Genomic DNA, 15,385 nt, shown 5'->3' with positions numbered 1-15,385 from the left:
GTGTGTGGTTTTGTGGTTTTTTTGTTTTGTTTATTTTTTCAAATAAGGTTCATTATCTTTTATCTTTGTGAATGAACATTTTATCTGCTTACTCAAGTTGGTAAGAGCACACCTGATAATCCTAAGGAAACATATTAAAATTTGCTATATGAGCAGTGCCCACTTGAATTAACCAGGTGCTTGCCTTACTCAGATCAGGATCTTGTCAGGCTTTATAACCTGAACTGGGTTGGGTCCCTTCAAGATATGAATGAAACAGCTTGAAGAAAATTACTGGGAGGGACAAGAAGTAGTATGAATTGAGAATGCAAAATTATCTTACTCCAAGTCAGCATGCTGCAACATGGCCTGTAATGAAGGGCTCGACTCCCAACACCAATGCAAACATTCCATATGTCTTTTAGCATCTCTTGGATGCAGATAACTGACTGGGTTACCTGACACTGACCTGATCACAGTTACAGTGAAAGGGATGAGGTATAACTTAAGATAGCAGAGACTTCAAAGATTAGAAGTAAGCAGTTCTTGATGGCCTCTGATGAATATTATAGTCCTGAAGTGGCTAGAGATGCTTCCAGAATCAGAGATGTGAGCCTCATTTGCTGTGATTCCTAGGACCAACCCTACTTTTGAAAAATACTGTGAATATGCAATAGTTTGGCACTTTGCTAGAACATCTAGAGTTCCATAAAAAGCAACAAAATATCAATTAGGCTGCACACAGCTGATATCTAGCCCACTGGATGGTCCTCTCTCTTCCTGATCAATGCTTTCTTTTCTTCTCCTTCATTCCACAGTCCCCCTATGTACTGAGAAATGAGGTTCTCCACATTAGCAGAGGAGAGAGGGGAACCATCACCCCCCAGCTGCTTGACATCCGAGATGATGACAATCCACAGGATGTTGTAGTTGAAGTGTTGGATCCTCCACTTCATGGCCAATTGCTTCAAACACTTCAGTCCCCTGCAACTCCTATCTATCAATTTCGGCTGGACGAAGTCGCCAGGGGCCTTCTCTGCTATGCTCACGATGGCTTGGATAGCACATCTGATGTTGCAGTTTTGCAAGCCAATGATGGATACTCCTTCCAAAATATACTGTTCCACGTGAAGATAGTGCCCAAGGTATGTGTCATCCCCAGAGGTACACTTTCCATTCTCCTAGATGTTAAGTTTTGTTGATATCATTTTTTAATTTCATAAAGATAAGGGTGGTTATTTATTCCATTTGGTAAGCACCTATTATGGAGATACTTAGGACATTCAAAGATTAAGAGAACATATTACCTAATCCCAGGAATAGTATACGTTTTGTTAGGAGCACCTTTGATCTGAAAGACCTGGCCCCATTCTCTCTACAAAAGATAAACTTTTGAATCTTTATGTTGACTTGCTTCCATAAAAGTGTTTCATTGTCCACTGATCCTTTTGTCTCCTTCCTGAGCATCATCATAATCAAATGCACCCCTGTTCTTGTCTGCTCTTCTAAAACAGTTCATGAAATATGTAAAGCTCATAGTCCAGGTCTCAATGGATCAATAAGGATGAGTTCAGCTATTCTGTTAGCCCAGTGGTCAGCAAACTCAGTAGTCAACAGAGCCAAATATCAACAGTACAACGAATGAAATTTCTTTTGAGAGCCATGTTTTTTAAACTTAAACTTCTTCTAATGCCACTTCTTCAAAATAGACTCGCCCAGGCCGTGGTATTTTGTGGAAGAGCCACACGCAAGGGGCCAAAGAGCCACATGTGGCTCAAGAGCCCACTTTGCCAACCATGGTGTTATCCCAACAGAAGCAAGACTGGGAACTTTCACTTAGTTATGATAGAAATCGTAGGCTTATGGGGTGGAAACAGTGTTTCTCAGCCTGAGTCATTCCTGTGCTATTTCTGTTAGTTTCTGCCATATGTGCAAACACCTGCCTTGTTGTTTATTTGGGTCAACTTCCTTTTTTACCGTGCCCTCATCCTTATAAACAATAGTTGTGAAATCATGGGTTTAATGTACAGTTATACTTTTTACTATAATGCTAAAATTAATATGTAACCATTTTATAAACTTTCATTCATGTCTTCCATAAAACACTAGAGGCCCGGTGCACGAAATTCGTGCACTCGTGGGGGAAGAGTCCCTCAGCCTGGTCTATGCCCTCTCACAGTCTGGGACTCCTCAGGGGATGTCTGCCTGCTGGCTTAGGGGGAGTGGGCCTCCGCCAGTAAGGCTCCTGCCACCACCATTGCACTTGCCAGCCATGAGCCGGGCTTGTTGCTCCCTTAGGGCTGTCTCAGAGGCAGGAGAAGCTCCTGCCACTGCTGCTGTGCTTGCCAGCTGTGAGCCCAGCTTCTGGCTGAGCAGTGGCCCACCCTGTGAGAGCACACTGACCACCAGGGGCAGCTCCTGCATTGAGCGTCTGCCCCCTGATGGTCAGTGCATGACGTACCAACCAGTCATTTCACCATTTGGTCAATTTGCATATTAGGGTTTTATTACATAGGATTCTTGGCATATCTATCATATTTTGTGGAAACAGTGTGCTACATCAAAGAGATCTATCAAAAATATTTTCTAAACCATTTATTACATAATGATACTTCATTAGAAGCTCTTTTCTCATTTATACTAGTAAAAAGAATGGCTCTTTCCATGATGATAGACTGAGATACATAACTTTTTGAAACTTTTCATTCCAAATATTGGTACCTAATGAAAGGTCATTAGTGGTCAGCTAAAGAGATTGATCACTTGTCACTTTCTCACCAGTGATCACTCAAAATTTGAGATTGGTCCTCATGAAGGTGAATACCTGAATCTAAAATGATCTGCTCACTACTTTCTCAGGCTCTTGTCTCATTAGTTTCAGTTGCTGAAAACAGTGATGGTGAGATAGATGGGAGTAACTGAAGGCTGATTATGAGACGGAGTTGGCAGACAGCCACCTTGTAGCTAATCCTAATTATCACCCTTTCACAATTGCCCTGGGAAATGAGGTTTAATTCTGAAGAGATGAAGTCTATACAGACACAGAAAGTTTCATTTTCTTCTTTCATGGTTTCTTTTCAAAGATTGTTACAGGACTTCCATGCAACCCTAGCAGCTGCCTTCCTTATCGTGGCTTCAGTCTCCATGTGTGGAGCTCAGTTCAGTGTCTTGCACAGTCAGTTTGTGTGCAAGGTTGAAGTCCCAAGGTTGAAGGATATTGCTAGGATTTTTGCTGCTTTGACTATACAAAAACAAAAACAAAGAAAAATAGATTTTTTAATGTATAAGTAGGTCATAAGCACAGAACTTGAGAATCCTTGTGGTGCTATATTGAGTCATGCTGCTATTTATGGTGTCTATCCCTCCTTCCCCTGCCATCTCTCATCCCCTATCATGCTGAGCTTACCTGTCCATCAGGTGAACTAGTGGTTTATAGGCAATGAATTGGGGTAATGAAACCAGTGACCAGAGCCTAACATTCATCTGGATATACTATTAATAAATTTGACTCTGCAGTACCGATAAAGTTTTATAAGCATATGCTACATATTTTGAAGGAATTCAAAGTACTTTCCCTCTTATTGATTCTACTGATCTTTACAATATCTTAGTAAAGAAGATTAGAATATAATTTATATGACCTTATTTCTTAAATAGGAAATTTTACTATGGATGGTGGGTGTTTTTGTTTGTTTCATTTTAAAATCTTTATTGGGCATGAATGCTTAATATCAATTATTTCATTTTATCTTCATGATCGTTTTAGGGTGTTTGTGCAATTATTATGTCTAATTTTTCAAAAGAGAAAACTAAAATGGAAGTTTGAGCATATTTAGAGGCTTAAAACATTTTTCATACAGGCATTTAGCGCTGGAGCTGAGATTTCAATTCAAGTGCGTTCCAGCTCCTCACACTTACTCTCATGGCTATTTTCATTCTAGTCCATCTCTTTCAATATTTTGGTCATATATTTTCTTATCCCCTTAATGGACTGAATGGAGACAGTAAGTTAGTCGTTTTCTCAATGTCCTATTCTAGCAGTCTAGGCCTGAAACCTGAAATCTTCCCTCTGGGCTCAGCACATCTTGATACAAGTGAAGCTATTTGTAACCAGTAGTCTGCTGGAGCCCACAAAGAAAAGATTGTCCCAACTGTTAATAGTTTCCAGTAGATGTGAGGTCAGACATGACTGATTTTGTTCTGATAGCTATTTCTGAAAATGGGCATCCAAATCCTTACCTTGAGGCTACTACCTGTGTATTAAATTTGGAGTGAGGCCCAGTTACTGGCTGATGTCTAGCTGGTGGCTTACATGGAATGGCCAAGAGGGTTAGGTTTAATTCCTAGTAAATGGATGTATGATTTAATCCAAGTGTTGTTCAACAGAAAACTTCACGTGGTAAGAGAGATGGAAAGGAAGAAGAGGTAGAGAAAGGAAGCTTTGTGAGAGCAGCAACTATTTCAGTCTTACTCTCCTGAGCCAGGTAAAGCATAGGCGTTTATTAGGTTTTTGTTGGATGGATGGATGGATAGACGGAGGGAGTGCCTGGGTCCTGTCTTTGAATGGATCTCTTGCACCAGATGAGAAGCCTTCAGAGCCCATTGAGACTGAGGATGGGCGCTGTCAATTCCACTCTTGCTTCTCTAGTTCTACATCACTTCTATCAATTTATGCCTTTATCCTGGGCCTGGCAGGGAATAAACTTGACTGTCACCCTCCAGGCCTTTGTTGAGTGGTTGAGGAGGGAACAGACTCAGGACTGGTGCTGAAACATGTTCTGTTGAAGGGAGGAGGCAAAAGAAATAAAAAAAGATTAAGAAGTAATAAAGAGTGCTGTGCTGAGCAGGCTTTCATTAATTGGGTGGATTAGCAAAGCCAAGCCTGCTAGATGTACTATTCTAAAATAGCTCAGCTTTTAATGAGGGCTAAAAGTGTGGGCAGGAAAAAGTCAAGCTTATTGGCGAGTTTCTCTCCACGGCTGGGCTTTCAAAGAATTACCTTCCTTTTTATTAATTAAGGCATCTCTGAACATTGTGCATCTTTTCCCACATTGGCAATAAATCTGATGATCCTTCTGACCTCATTTGTTGTTGTTTGAACAGTTATTTCTGCCACTGGGTAATGCTTTGATGTTAAAAAGCCCCCAGTGTCATACTTATGAACCGAATGGAAAATTCAATTATTGAGAGTCTGTTCTGGCTGTTTGACCTTGGAAAGGCCCCTGTGCAGCTTTAAAAGCCCTGCTGTACTTTCCCTCAATTTTCTTTATTTTTATTTTTTTTAAATCTTCGTTGTTTAAAGTATTACATATGACCCCTTTTCTCCCCATTGACCCCTTCCTCAATTTTCTTTAAAGCTCTCCTCCCGTTGGTTTGTCTTGCAGGGATACAGTTTGACGATTAGGATGTTTTTGATCATTATAAATAACAATGGCACAAAAAGTGTTTATTTTTCTCAATAAGAGTCTATGTCATAAATAAATCCTTAGCACATGTTAGGGTTTCACCTTTTTTTTTTTTTCTTTTTTTTTTGACTTGCTTAAGTTGTTCAATGCAGTGTTTTTAAGATGTATTACTCAAAGTATACACCCAAAAATCTTTGTTGATTCCAAAAAAATTTGTATTTGTTTGTTTGTTTATAAAGCAGTTAAATCTACATGGAGAGAAGGTTCTATATTCTTGACCTGAGGGACCAAAGCTTCTTCATACACACATTGACAAACACAAAACATTCTAATTATCTTTCCATTATTCTCCATCTTGGTAAATAGCATCAAAGATTCACCTTACATGTGCCACCCTGCATGATCCTTCCCTAAAATCTTATAAGATTAAGGGATGGGAAGGTGGGTGGGAGAGATTTACCAAAGAACTTATATGCGTATATCCATAACTCCTGGACATAGACAATAGTGTGAAGACCTGGGGAGGGTGGGAAGAGGAGAAAGGGTCAATGGGAAAAAAGGGGAAAACTCTGTAATACTTTCAACAATAAAGATACATTTAAAAAGTAAATGTATGGTATAAATGAACCTTTGCAAATTAAGGTATATTTATAGAATAAATAAAATGTTAGTGTTGACATTGACATAGACTATATCCACTTATAGTCATTTTCTATTTAATTAAGTTTAATTTTTTTATCTTAAATATTTTGGCCTGAAGTTGAGGTACATTATCATTTGAGCTCACCATTTTGTCCCAAGCTTTAATTTAGAAGTGAGGAGGATTTCATTGTATTTATGAGATTATTATAATTTGCTTTACAACATTAATATTTTTATTTGTAACACAATAAACAATGATGAAAATTTATTATCAGCATTTCTGTATGCCTTCTGTTCTATGAAATGAACTTTTTAATTTAAAGCACTGTTTTAATTATGCCCTCTTAATCTCTGGTTGAAATTTCATTCTATCTAATAAAAGAGTAATATGCAAATTGACTGTCACTCCAAGACATAAGTTGGCCACCCCATGTGGTCAAGGATAGCTGCCTCTATATGGACACAAGATGACCACCACAAGATGGCTGGCAGGGAGGGCAGTTGTGGGCAGTTGGGGGAGACCAGGCCAGCAAGGGGAGGGCAGTGGTGGGTGATCAGGCAAGCAGGGAGGGCAGTAAGGGGTGACTGGTCCAACAGAGGAGGGCAATTGGGGGAGACCAGGTCAGTGGGGAGAGCAGTTGCAAGGGAACAGGACTGCAAGGGAGGGCAGTTGTGGAGGGCCAGGCCTTCAAGAGAGAGTAGTTAACGATGACCAGGCCAGCAGGGAAGGACAGTAAGCATGACCAGGCCAGCTGGAAAGGGCAGTTAGGGGTGACCGGGCCAGCAGTGGAGGGCAGTTGGTGGCAACCAGACCTGCAGGGGAGGGCAGTTAGGGGTGACCAGACTGGCAAGGGAGGGCAGTTAGGGGCAATCAGGCTGGCCAGGGAGCAGTTAGGCATCAATCACGCTGGCAGTGGAGTGGTTAGGGAATGATCAGGCTGTCAGGCAGAAGTGGTTAGGGACAATCAGGCAGAAGCAAGCAAGCGTGACTCCATATCTCATGGGGATCTTGTTAAAATGCATGTGAGAATGCATCCAGCTACAAAGCTGCACAGCAAAGGAAACAATCTACAAAATGCAAAGGCAACCTCTGGAATGAAAGAAAATATTTGAAACCATATATCTGATAAGCGATTGATATCTAAAATGTATAAGGAACTCAAACAGCTCATTAGTGACAAAACAACATTATTAGAGATGGAATAGAGACTTGCATAGATATTTCTCAGAAGAAGACATACAGTAGCCAACAGGTACATGAAAAGGTGCTCAATGTCACCAATCATCAGAGAAATACAAATCTAAGCCACAACGAGATATCACTTCACATCTGTTAGAATGGCTGTTACTAAAAACACACAAGACAACAAGTGTTGGTGAGGGTGTGGAGAAAAGACAACCTTTATACACCATTGGTGGGAATATAAACTGAGGTAACACTTTGAAAAACAGTAAAGAGGTTTCTAAATTATTTAAAAATGAAATTACCATATACTCCAGCAATCCCACTTCTGGGTATTGATCCAATCAAAATGAAATCAGAGTCTCAAAGAGATATCTGCACTCCCATGTTAATCGCAGCATTATTCACAATAACCCAGGTATGGAAGCAATCTAAGTGTCCTTCAGTGGATAGATAAATAAAGAAAATGTGGTCCATATGCACAATGCAATGTTGTTCAGCCTTAAAAAGAAAGGAAATCCTGTCATTTGTGACAACATGGGTGAGCCCGAAGGACATTATCCTAAGTAAAATAAGCCAGATACAGAAAGGCACATACTACATGATCTCACTTAAATTTGGAATCTCAAAATGTTAAACTCATTAAAGCAGAGTAGAATGGTAGTTTCTGGGGGTCGGGGAAATGGAGAGATGTTGGTTATAGGGTACAAAGGTTCAGTTTTAAGGGATGAATAGCTTCTAGAGATCTAATGTACAGCATGGAAACCATACTTAATAAAAACGTATTTTATATTTGAAATTTGTTAAGAGAGTGATCATGTTTTTAGCACAGTAGAAAAGTTATAGCTATGTGAGATAAGGATACCTTAGTTTGATTTCACAATGTACCGTATTTTTCGGACCATAAGACGCTCCGGACCATAAGACGCGCCAGTTTTTAGAGAAGGGAAATGAAGAAAAAAAGATTCTGAAACAAATAGTGTCCTAAAATATTTTATGTGCATTAAAACCCAACATCACAGTCATAAACACATGTAATCAACCCTGTAAAGTAAACAGCAGCATTTAGAACCATTTTAGAGCCGGGCAAGCACACAGAGACCACACAGAGCCGGGCAAGTAAAATAACTTTTTTTTAAAAGTATATGTGTAGGCTATATTTGGACCATAAGACTCAGGGACTTTTTCCCCCCACTTCTGGGGGAAGAAAAGTGCGTCTTATGGTCGGAAAAATACGGTATACGTACATCAAAGCATCACATTGTTTTCCTTAAATATAGACAGTTTTTAATTGGTCAAGTATACTTTAATAAAGCTGATGAACAAAACTAAAATGAAGATTCTAATTCAGAAGGTCTGATCCAGAAGTCTGGGGTAGATGCCTAAGATTCTAAACTACTAATGCACTTTTAGATGTCGCTATTCTCTGAACACCAACTTGCAAGGAGTCCCGTCTCCTAAAAATGTACTCACACAGGAATTGTAGGGGATTGTGTTGATGAAGAGTAGTCAAGTAAGAGAAGCGTCTGGGACATGCATTTGAGTCCCAGTGCTTACTTGCTTGGAATATGAAAAGCCACATTGCCTCGTCCGTCCAAGATTGTAGTCTTTGGTGTATGGCTGATCTCCGTAACCATAATCAAAGTTGACAAGGCTTTTTAGCAGTTGAGACACCTGGGTCCAAGTGCATTATGTTATGTAAAATTCTGCTGGAGTTTTAACAGGGCTTTCCCCCCCAGAGTTCTGGTAGACGGCATGCCAGGTTCTTGACACACTGTGATATTTTTTTAAATAATATTCTATATCAATTGTGAAAGGAGAAAGCTCTCTGGGATTTTGCTCCCGGGCATTTGTCACAATAGAAGGTGCCCCGGCTGCTGTTCTCCTGGGTGCTGTTGGACTCAGTTTTCTGGTGAAAATAGCTGTGATGCCTCCTCACGGGGAAAAGTGACCTCCTGTCAGGTGACTTGGAAAGGGTATGTTGTCTTCTGTTCTGAAGGCCGCCTCCTGGGAGTGCTGTTTACTCTGTTCTCTTTGTTAGCATATTTGAAAGTAATAATAATAATTTAGAAAAACATCTGTTCAGAAACGCCATATTTTAAAATATCAGATTTACTGACTATGAAAGCATGAAAACAAACTGAAAACTGAACATGAGCCGCCTCACTAATCTCATCCATGCAAAGTGTCAATTAGGAGGCTGCAGAAGAGGGGCGCTCCTTGGCAGGGCTGTTTGATATCATTGGCTTTCTCAGTGACAATGGTCCCTTCTCAGGAGTGCTGTTAGGGTAACTCCTTCCAGTCAGCTACTCCCAGCTGTTGTTTCTAAGGCTTTGCTTTCAGCCGTCCAGGCCTGTCAGTCTGGCCTCTGTTGTATTTCTGGGATCTGTTTTTTAAACTATGCATTCCCACTGCAACTATCTTCTCATAGTTTCTCACCTGAGCCATGGTAAGATGTGTCAAAGGGTTTCCGTAGCTCCAGATCACCCCAACTCTTGTCCCTTCCATCTCTTGCTGCTGGAGGCTTTCCACAACCTAGATCTGATCATTCCATTTCCTTCTTCAAGACTCGTGCTGACTTTACAGAGCCTACAGTGTAGATTAAGTCTTTTAGCAGCTTTTGCCTTCTACTAGCCAACAGGGTGTCATTCTTTTTCTTTCTTTCTTTTTTTCAACCTTTTTAAAAAAATGTATTATGTATTGGTTTCATGTACCGCTTAGTGGTTAGACAATCATATATTTTATATCATGTTCCCCTTGATATTTCCAGTACCTCAACTGATACCTTACATAGTTATTAAAATATAAGAGGACTTGTGCATGAATTTATGCACCAGTGGGGTCTCTCTGACCTGGCTTGCAGGATTGGGCTGAAACTGGCTTTCCAATTGCAAACGGGTGCAGGGGTCCCGGATTGCAAAAGGGTGCAGGCCAGGCCAAGGGACCCCACTGGTTCACGATCAGGGTGGGGAGAGACATGGGAAGTTGGCCAGCTAGGGAGGGACTTCAGGAGAGCTCCAGGTCATGTCTGGCCCATCTTGCTCAGTCCTGGACCAGCCGGACCCCAGCAGCAAGCTAATCTACTGGTCGGAGCGTTTCCTCTCTGATGGTCAGGCACGTCATAGTGAGTAGTTGAGTGGCCTTATCAAATCATTAGCATATTATGCTTTAATTGGTTGAATGGATGACTAGACACTTAGCATATTAGGCTTTTATTATATAGGATTGTCAACTCTATTTCCTATGCTTTACTTAGTTCCCCATGACTATTTTATAGCTATTTTTAAAAGAAATAGATATAAAATAGTTTTTATTTCTTTTTAAAATATTTTTATTGAATTTTAGAGGGAGAAAGAAAAGGAGTGGGAGAGAGAAAAATAATAACATTATGGCTCAGTGGTTGAGCATCAATCTATGAATCTGGAGGTCATGGTTTGATTTCCAGTCAGGGTACATACCAGGTTGCAGGCTTGATCCCTAGTGTCCATCAAAAGGTTGATTGAGGTTTCTTATGTTGGTTCGCTTGAAGTTGTCCCAGAGGTTTCTTACTGAAAGAAATAGTGACAGAAAACTTCCCCCACCTGGTGAAAGAATTAGACTTACAAGTCCAGGAAGCGCACAAAACTCCAAACAAAAAGAATCCAAAGAAGACCACACCAAGACAAATCATAATTAAAATTCCAAGAGCAAAAGACAAAGAGAGAATATTAAAAGGAGCAAGAGCAAATCAGGTAGTTACCTATAAAGGAGCATCTATACGATTGTCAGCTCATTTCTCAACAGAAATCATGCAGGCCAGACAGGAATGGCAAGAAATATTCAAGGTGATGAATAGTAAGAACCTACAGCCAAAAATAAGCTAAAGGAGTTCATCACCACCAAACCAGAATTATATGAATTGCTGAAGGGGGTTCTTTTGGAAGAGAAAGTAAATAAAGATAAAAACTATGAACAACAAATACGTAACTATCAACAAGTGAATCTAAAAACCAAAAAAATAAAAAAAAAATCTGATGAACAATATTAACTGGTGAATATAATAGAATCAGAGGTATGGAAGGGGAGTGAACTGACGATTCTTGGGGAAAAGGGAAGAGGGAGTGTGGGAAGAGACTGAACATAAACTGTGCACCTATGAATGAGGACAATGGGTGGTGGGGAAAGGGCAGAGGGTGGGGTGGGAACCTGGTGGAGGAGAGCAATGGAGGGGGGTGGGGAGGAACATTTGTAATAATATGAACAATAAAAATTTATTTAAAAAAATAAAATAAAACACAGATCTGGGGGGGAGGGGGAGAAAGTTGATTGACACCTTCAGCAGAGCTGAAGATCTGCATATGATGGACTGCTGTTGGACAGCTGAGGGCAGTTTCCCCCAACCTGATGGTCCTTTATTGTTTACTAAGCCCTACCTTTGATATGTATATCTGCTTTGCTAGAGTGCAAAAGGTGTGAATAAAAAGCCCTGGGTTCAGAAACTCAAGAAACTTACCGTATTTTTCGGACCATAAGACGCACTTTTTTTCCCCCAGAAGTGGGGGGAAAAAGTCCCTGAGTCTTATGGTCCAAATATAGCCTACACATATACTTTAAAAAAAAAAGTTTTTTTACTTGCCCTGCTCTGTGTGGTCTCTGTGTGCTTGCCCGGCTCTAAAATGGTTCTAAATGCTGCTGTTTACTTTACAGGGTTGATTACATGTGTTTATGACTGTGATGTTGGGTTTTAATGCACATAAAATATTTTAGGACACTATTTGTTTCAGAATCTTTTTTTCTTCATTTCCCTTCTCTAAAAACTGGTGCGTCTTATGGTCCGGAGCGTCTTATGGTCCGAAAACTATGGTAGTTACTAGAACTAAGCCTCCTCTGGTTCCCCCAAAAATGCATTCCAAACTTATATTTCATGTCTAGCTTATTTCAGTTACTTGCAACCCCTTCTCCAGATTCCCAAACCCTAGTAAATGTGAATAACACCACAGCAGTGATGCATCCTAATTATTCATTTCTCCTCCCCTACACTGTCAGTTCTGAAACTGAAGTCATATTTTAGCCATCCTTATGTACCTTCGCCCTCTAGCAAAAGAGCTGAACAAATAGTTGTTGAATTTTGGATGGATGGGGAGAATGGGAGGACAGGTATATGGGCAAATGATAGAAAGAAATGAAGAGACTTAGTCTTCCTAAATGAAGTAAGTTATTTGCTCATGATAAATTAAGAGAAAATACAGGAAAATATATACATATACACATACATACAAACACACATGTATACACATAGTATATACACAAATACAGTTAATCCTTAATGTGGGGCTTGGGTGCTGATCACCTGAATGATCAACACTGCATGTATTACTTAATTTCAGTTCCATGCATAGGGGCTCCTGACCTTGGTTGTAGATTCCTAACTGTCAAGGTGATCCTTGAACAACAAAGTTTGAACTTCACCAGTCAATTGATTGCACAGGTCAATTGTAAAAACAAAATCAATGGACTCATGCAGCTCAAATCTGTGTTGTTCAAGCAGCTGTAGTTCATAGTGTGACTCTAAAGCCACGAATCTCTCTTATTAGACAATCGTTAGCAGCAGTGAGACCTGATAACATATTTTTAAGGACTGATACTTTATTATTTTTGCTTGGACCTAATTCTGTGCTCTCTCCTTATTCTAGAATAACAAAGGTCTTCGGCTTGTGGCCAATTCAATGGTGTGGGTTCCGGAAGGGGGGATGCTGCAGATTACCAACAGGATCTTACAGGCTGAAGCCCCAGGTGCCAGAGCCTCAGAAGTCATCTACAAAATTATGCAGGACCACCCCCAATTTGGTAACTACTCTTTCCTTTGCCATGATGTCATCATCACTGTGCTCAGTAGTCTTTGTCTTGCTTTTGTAAGATGCCATACAGCAAGACTGTGACTTCAATGAACTTGACTTCCTAATATCTCACACTTCCCTTTAAAAACAGGATAATCAAAAGAGCTACCACACTGTACACATGTTATATACTAGTTAGTATGCTCAGTAATATAAACAAATTGTATAAAAATCTAAAATTTAAGCTTTAAAAGGACTTTATTTTATACAAATACTAGAGGCCCAGTGCATGAAATTTGTGCACTGGTCGGGGGGGGGGGGGGGGGGAGGAAGAGAGGGTCCCTTAGCCCAGCCTGCACCCTCTCCAATCTTAGACATCCCTCTCACAATCTGGGACAGTTGGCCTAACTGCTCACCTGCCTGCCTGCCTGATTCCCCTAACTGCTTCTATCTGCCAGTTTGATCACCCCTAACTGCTCCCCTGCCATCCTGATTGATGCCTAACTGCTCCCCTTTTGGCCCAATCACCCCCCAACTGCCCTCCCCTGCCAACCTGATTGCCTCCAACTGTCCTCCCCTGCTGGCCATTTTGTGGTGACTATCTCGTGGTGGTCATCTTGTGATGACATAGGGGCAGCCATTTTGTGATGATGTGAGGGCAAGATGCCACCTAGGCTTTTGTTAGTATAGATATAACATGCTAAGAATTGCCCACCTAATATATGGCAGTTTAATTTCAAAACTCAGGCTTTCAGTCTTGTGTCCCTCCCAGAATATCACCAGACTTTTTGATGAGACTTTCTTTTTTAAGAAAAACTTTACACAAAAACATTTTTTAAGATCTCCATTGTTACTTGAACTTCTAGCAGGATAGTAGAGTATGATCATCTGAAAAGTTTTCCATCATTATCAAGTAGAAATGCTGATAAAAGATTATAAGAATTATAAGCCATTCATAGCTCATTTTGCAAGGATAGAAATAAATCTTGAGGTGACAGAAACAAAGAATGAACTAAAGCCAGTCTGGGCATGCAATGATGAGAAGGCTTTCCTGAGAGGAGCTGGGTGTGTCTTAAGAACCCAGAGGCTTGGGATTTAATGCCTATTCAGACAGTAAGTTGTAATTAAGATCTTGCATAAAACCTGGACTCTGGAAAGACTTACCTTCAATTATAGGAACAGAATAGAAAACAAGAAGTTAACCAGCACAGAGGAATTGCAAGGAAACCTACCCGTGTTTTTCAGGGCTCAGAGTAAAGCAAAACAAACAAACAAACAAACAAATAAATAAATAAATAAATAGTCTGCTGAGAATTCAGAACTTCAAGCCCATTTTTTCTTGCAGATCCAGAGTTAACCTGTTAACCGAGCGGGATGTATAAATACATCAAACATAAACAATATTGGGATGGGTAGGATGTATGAATACATCCTGGAAATATACGTTTGCCCTGAGAGGGACGGTATATATTTTTTGTAATCTTTATAATTATTTGTAAAACTTACAATTTTTTAATTCGATGTTTCCATTTTTTTGGTATTCTTTTCTATTTGTTTGTAATTTTGTATTTTCCTTTGTGCTTTACATATAAATAAGCGAAAAATATATATTTCATTTATTTTAATTAAATATAAATAAAAATAAAAATAATAATAATATAAAATTACGTCCACGTGATGTACTGACACGTCCTAGTGAAAGAGTATGCGCCCATTGTACATTGAGTAATTAAAAAGGGAACTCCCGGGTTAACAGGTTGTTATACTCTGTACATTATTTGAGAAACCCAGGGCCGAGACGTTAATATGAAAATTAATCTCAGACTGATTATACTTCTTGGGTTTTTTAGAGAAACTAATAGAAAGTACTGTAGAATGCCCACCCTCAATTCCAGAACACTCAGGATTCTCACAAATAATACCACTGAAGATTAACTTAGAATTCAAAATTACAGAACATATGACGAGGAAACAATCTATAGTACTATAAGTAAAAAAGAAAATGAAAACCCCAAGGATTTGAAATAAAGGAACAATCTTATAAAAACTATGAGATAAATATATCTAAAATTATTTAAAGCCAGTGTGGCTCTGTAGTTGAGTGTCCTAGGAACCAGGAGGTCACAGTTTGATTCCCAGTAAGGACATATGCCTAGATTCAGGGCTCCATCCCCAGTGTGGGGCATCCAGTAGACAGCCAATCAATGATTCTGTCTCATCATTGATGTTTCTATCTCTCTTTTCCTCTCTGAAATCAATAAAAATATATTTTGAAAAATGATTTAAAGGCACAAAAAAGAATTAAAACTCTAAGGAAATAACAAAATGCTATAAACATAAAAGAATAAGCAGATAGATTT

The 15,385-nt window shown here is 39.7% G+C and overlaps 1 protein-coding gene across 1 annotated transcript in view; it reads left to right on the top strand.

Annotated features, from left to right (window-relative positions):
• Nucleotides 1-15,385, top strand: part of FRAS1 (Fraser extracellular matrix complex subunit 1) — a 446,031-nt gene that overhangs the window by 295,267 nt on the left and 135,379 nt on the right. Inside the window, exons 29-30 of the mRNA XM_036412793.2 lie at nt 798-1,124; nt 12,882-13,035. Of these exons, the coding sequence (XP_036268686.1) occupies nt 798-1,124; nt 12,882-13,035 (481 nt within the window). The remainder of the gene's footprint in view (nt 1-797; nt 1,125-12,881; nt 13,036-15,385) is intronic.

The sequence above is a fragment of the Pipistrellus kuhlii genome, unplaced genomic scaffold (genome assembly GCF_014108245.1).
Source record: "Pipistrellus kuhlii isolate mPipKuh1 unplaced genomic scaffold, mPipKuh1.p scaffold_m20_p_1, whole genome shotgun sequence".
Lineage (NCBI taxonomy): Eukaryota > Metazoa > Chordata > Mammalia > Chiroptera > Vespertilionidae > Pipistrellus > Pipistrellus kuhlii.
This window is presented reverse-complemented; position numbering and strand designations above follow the sequence as displayed.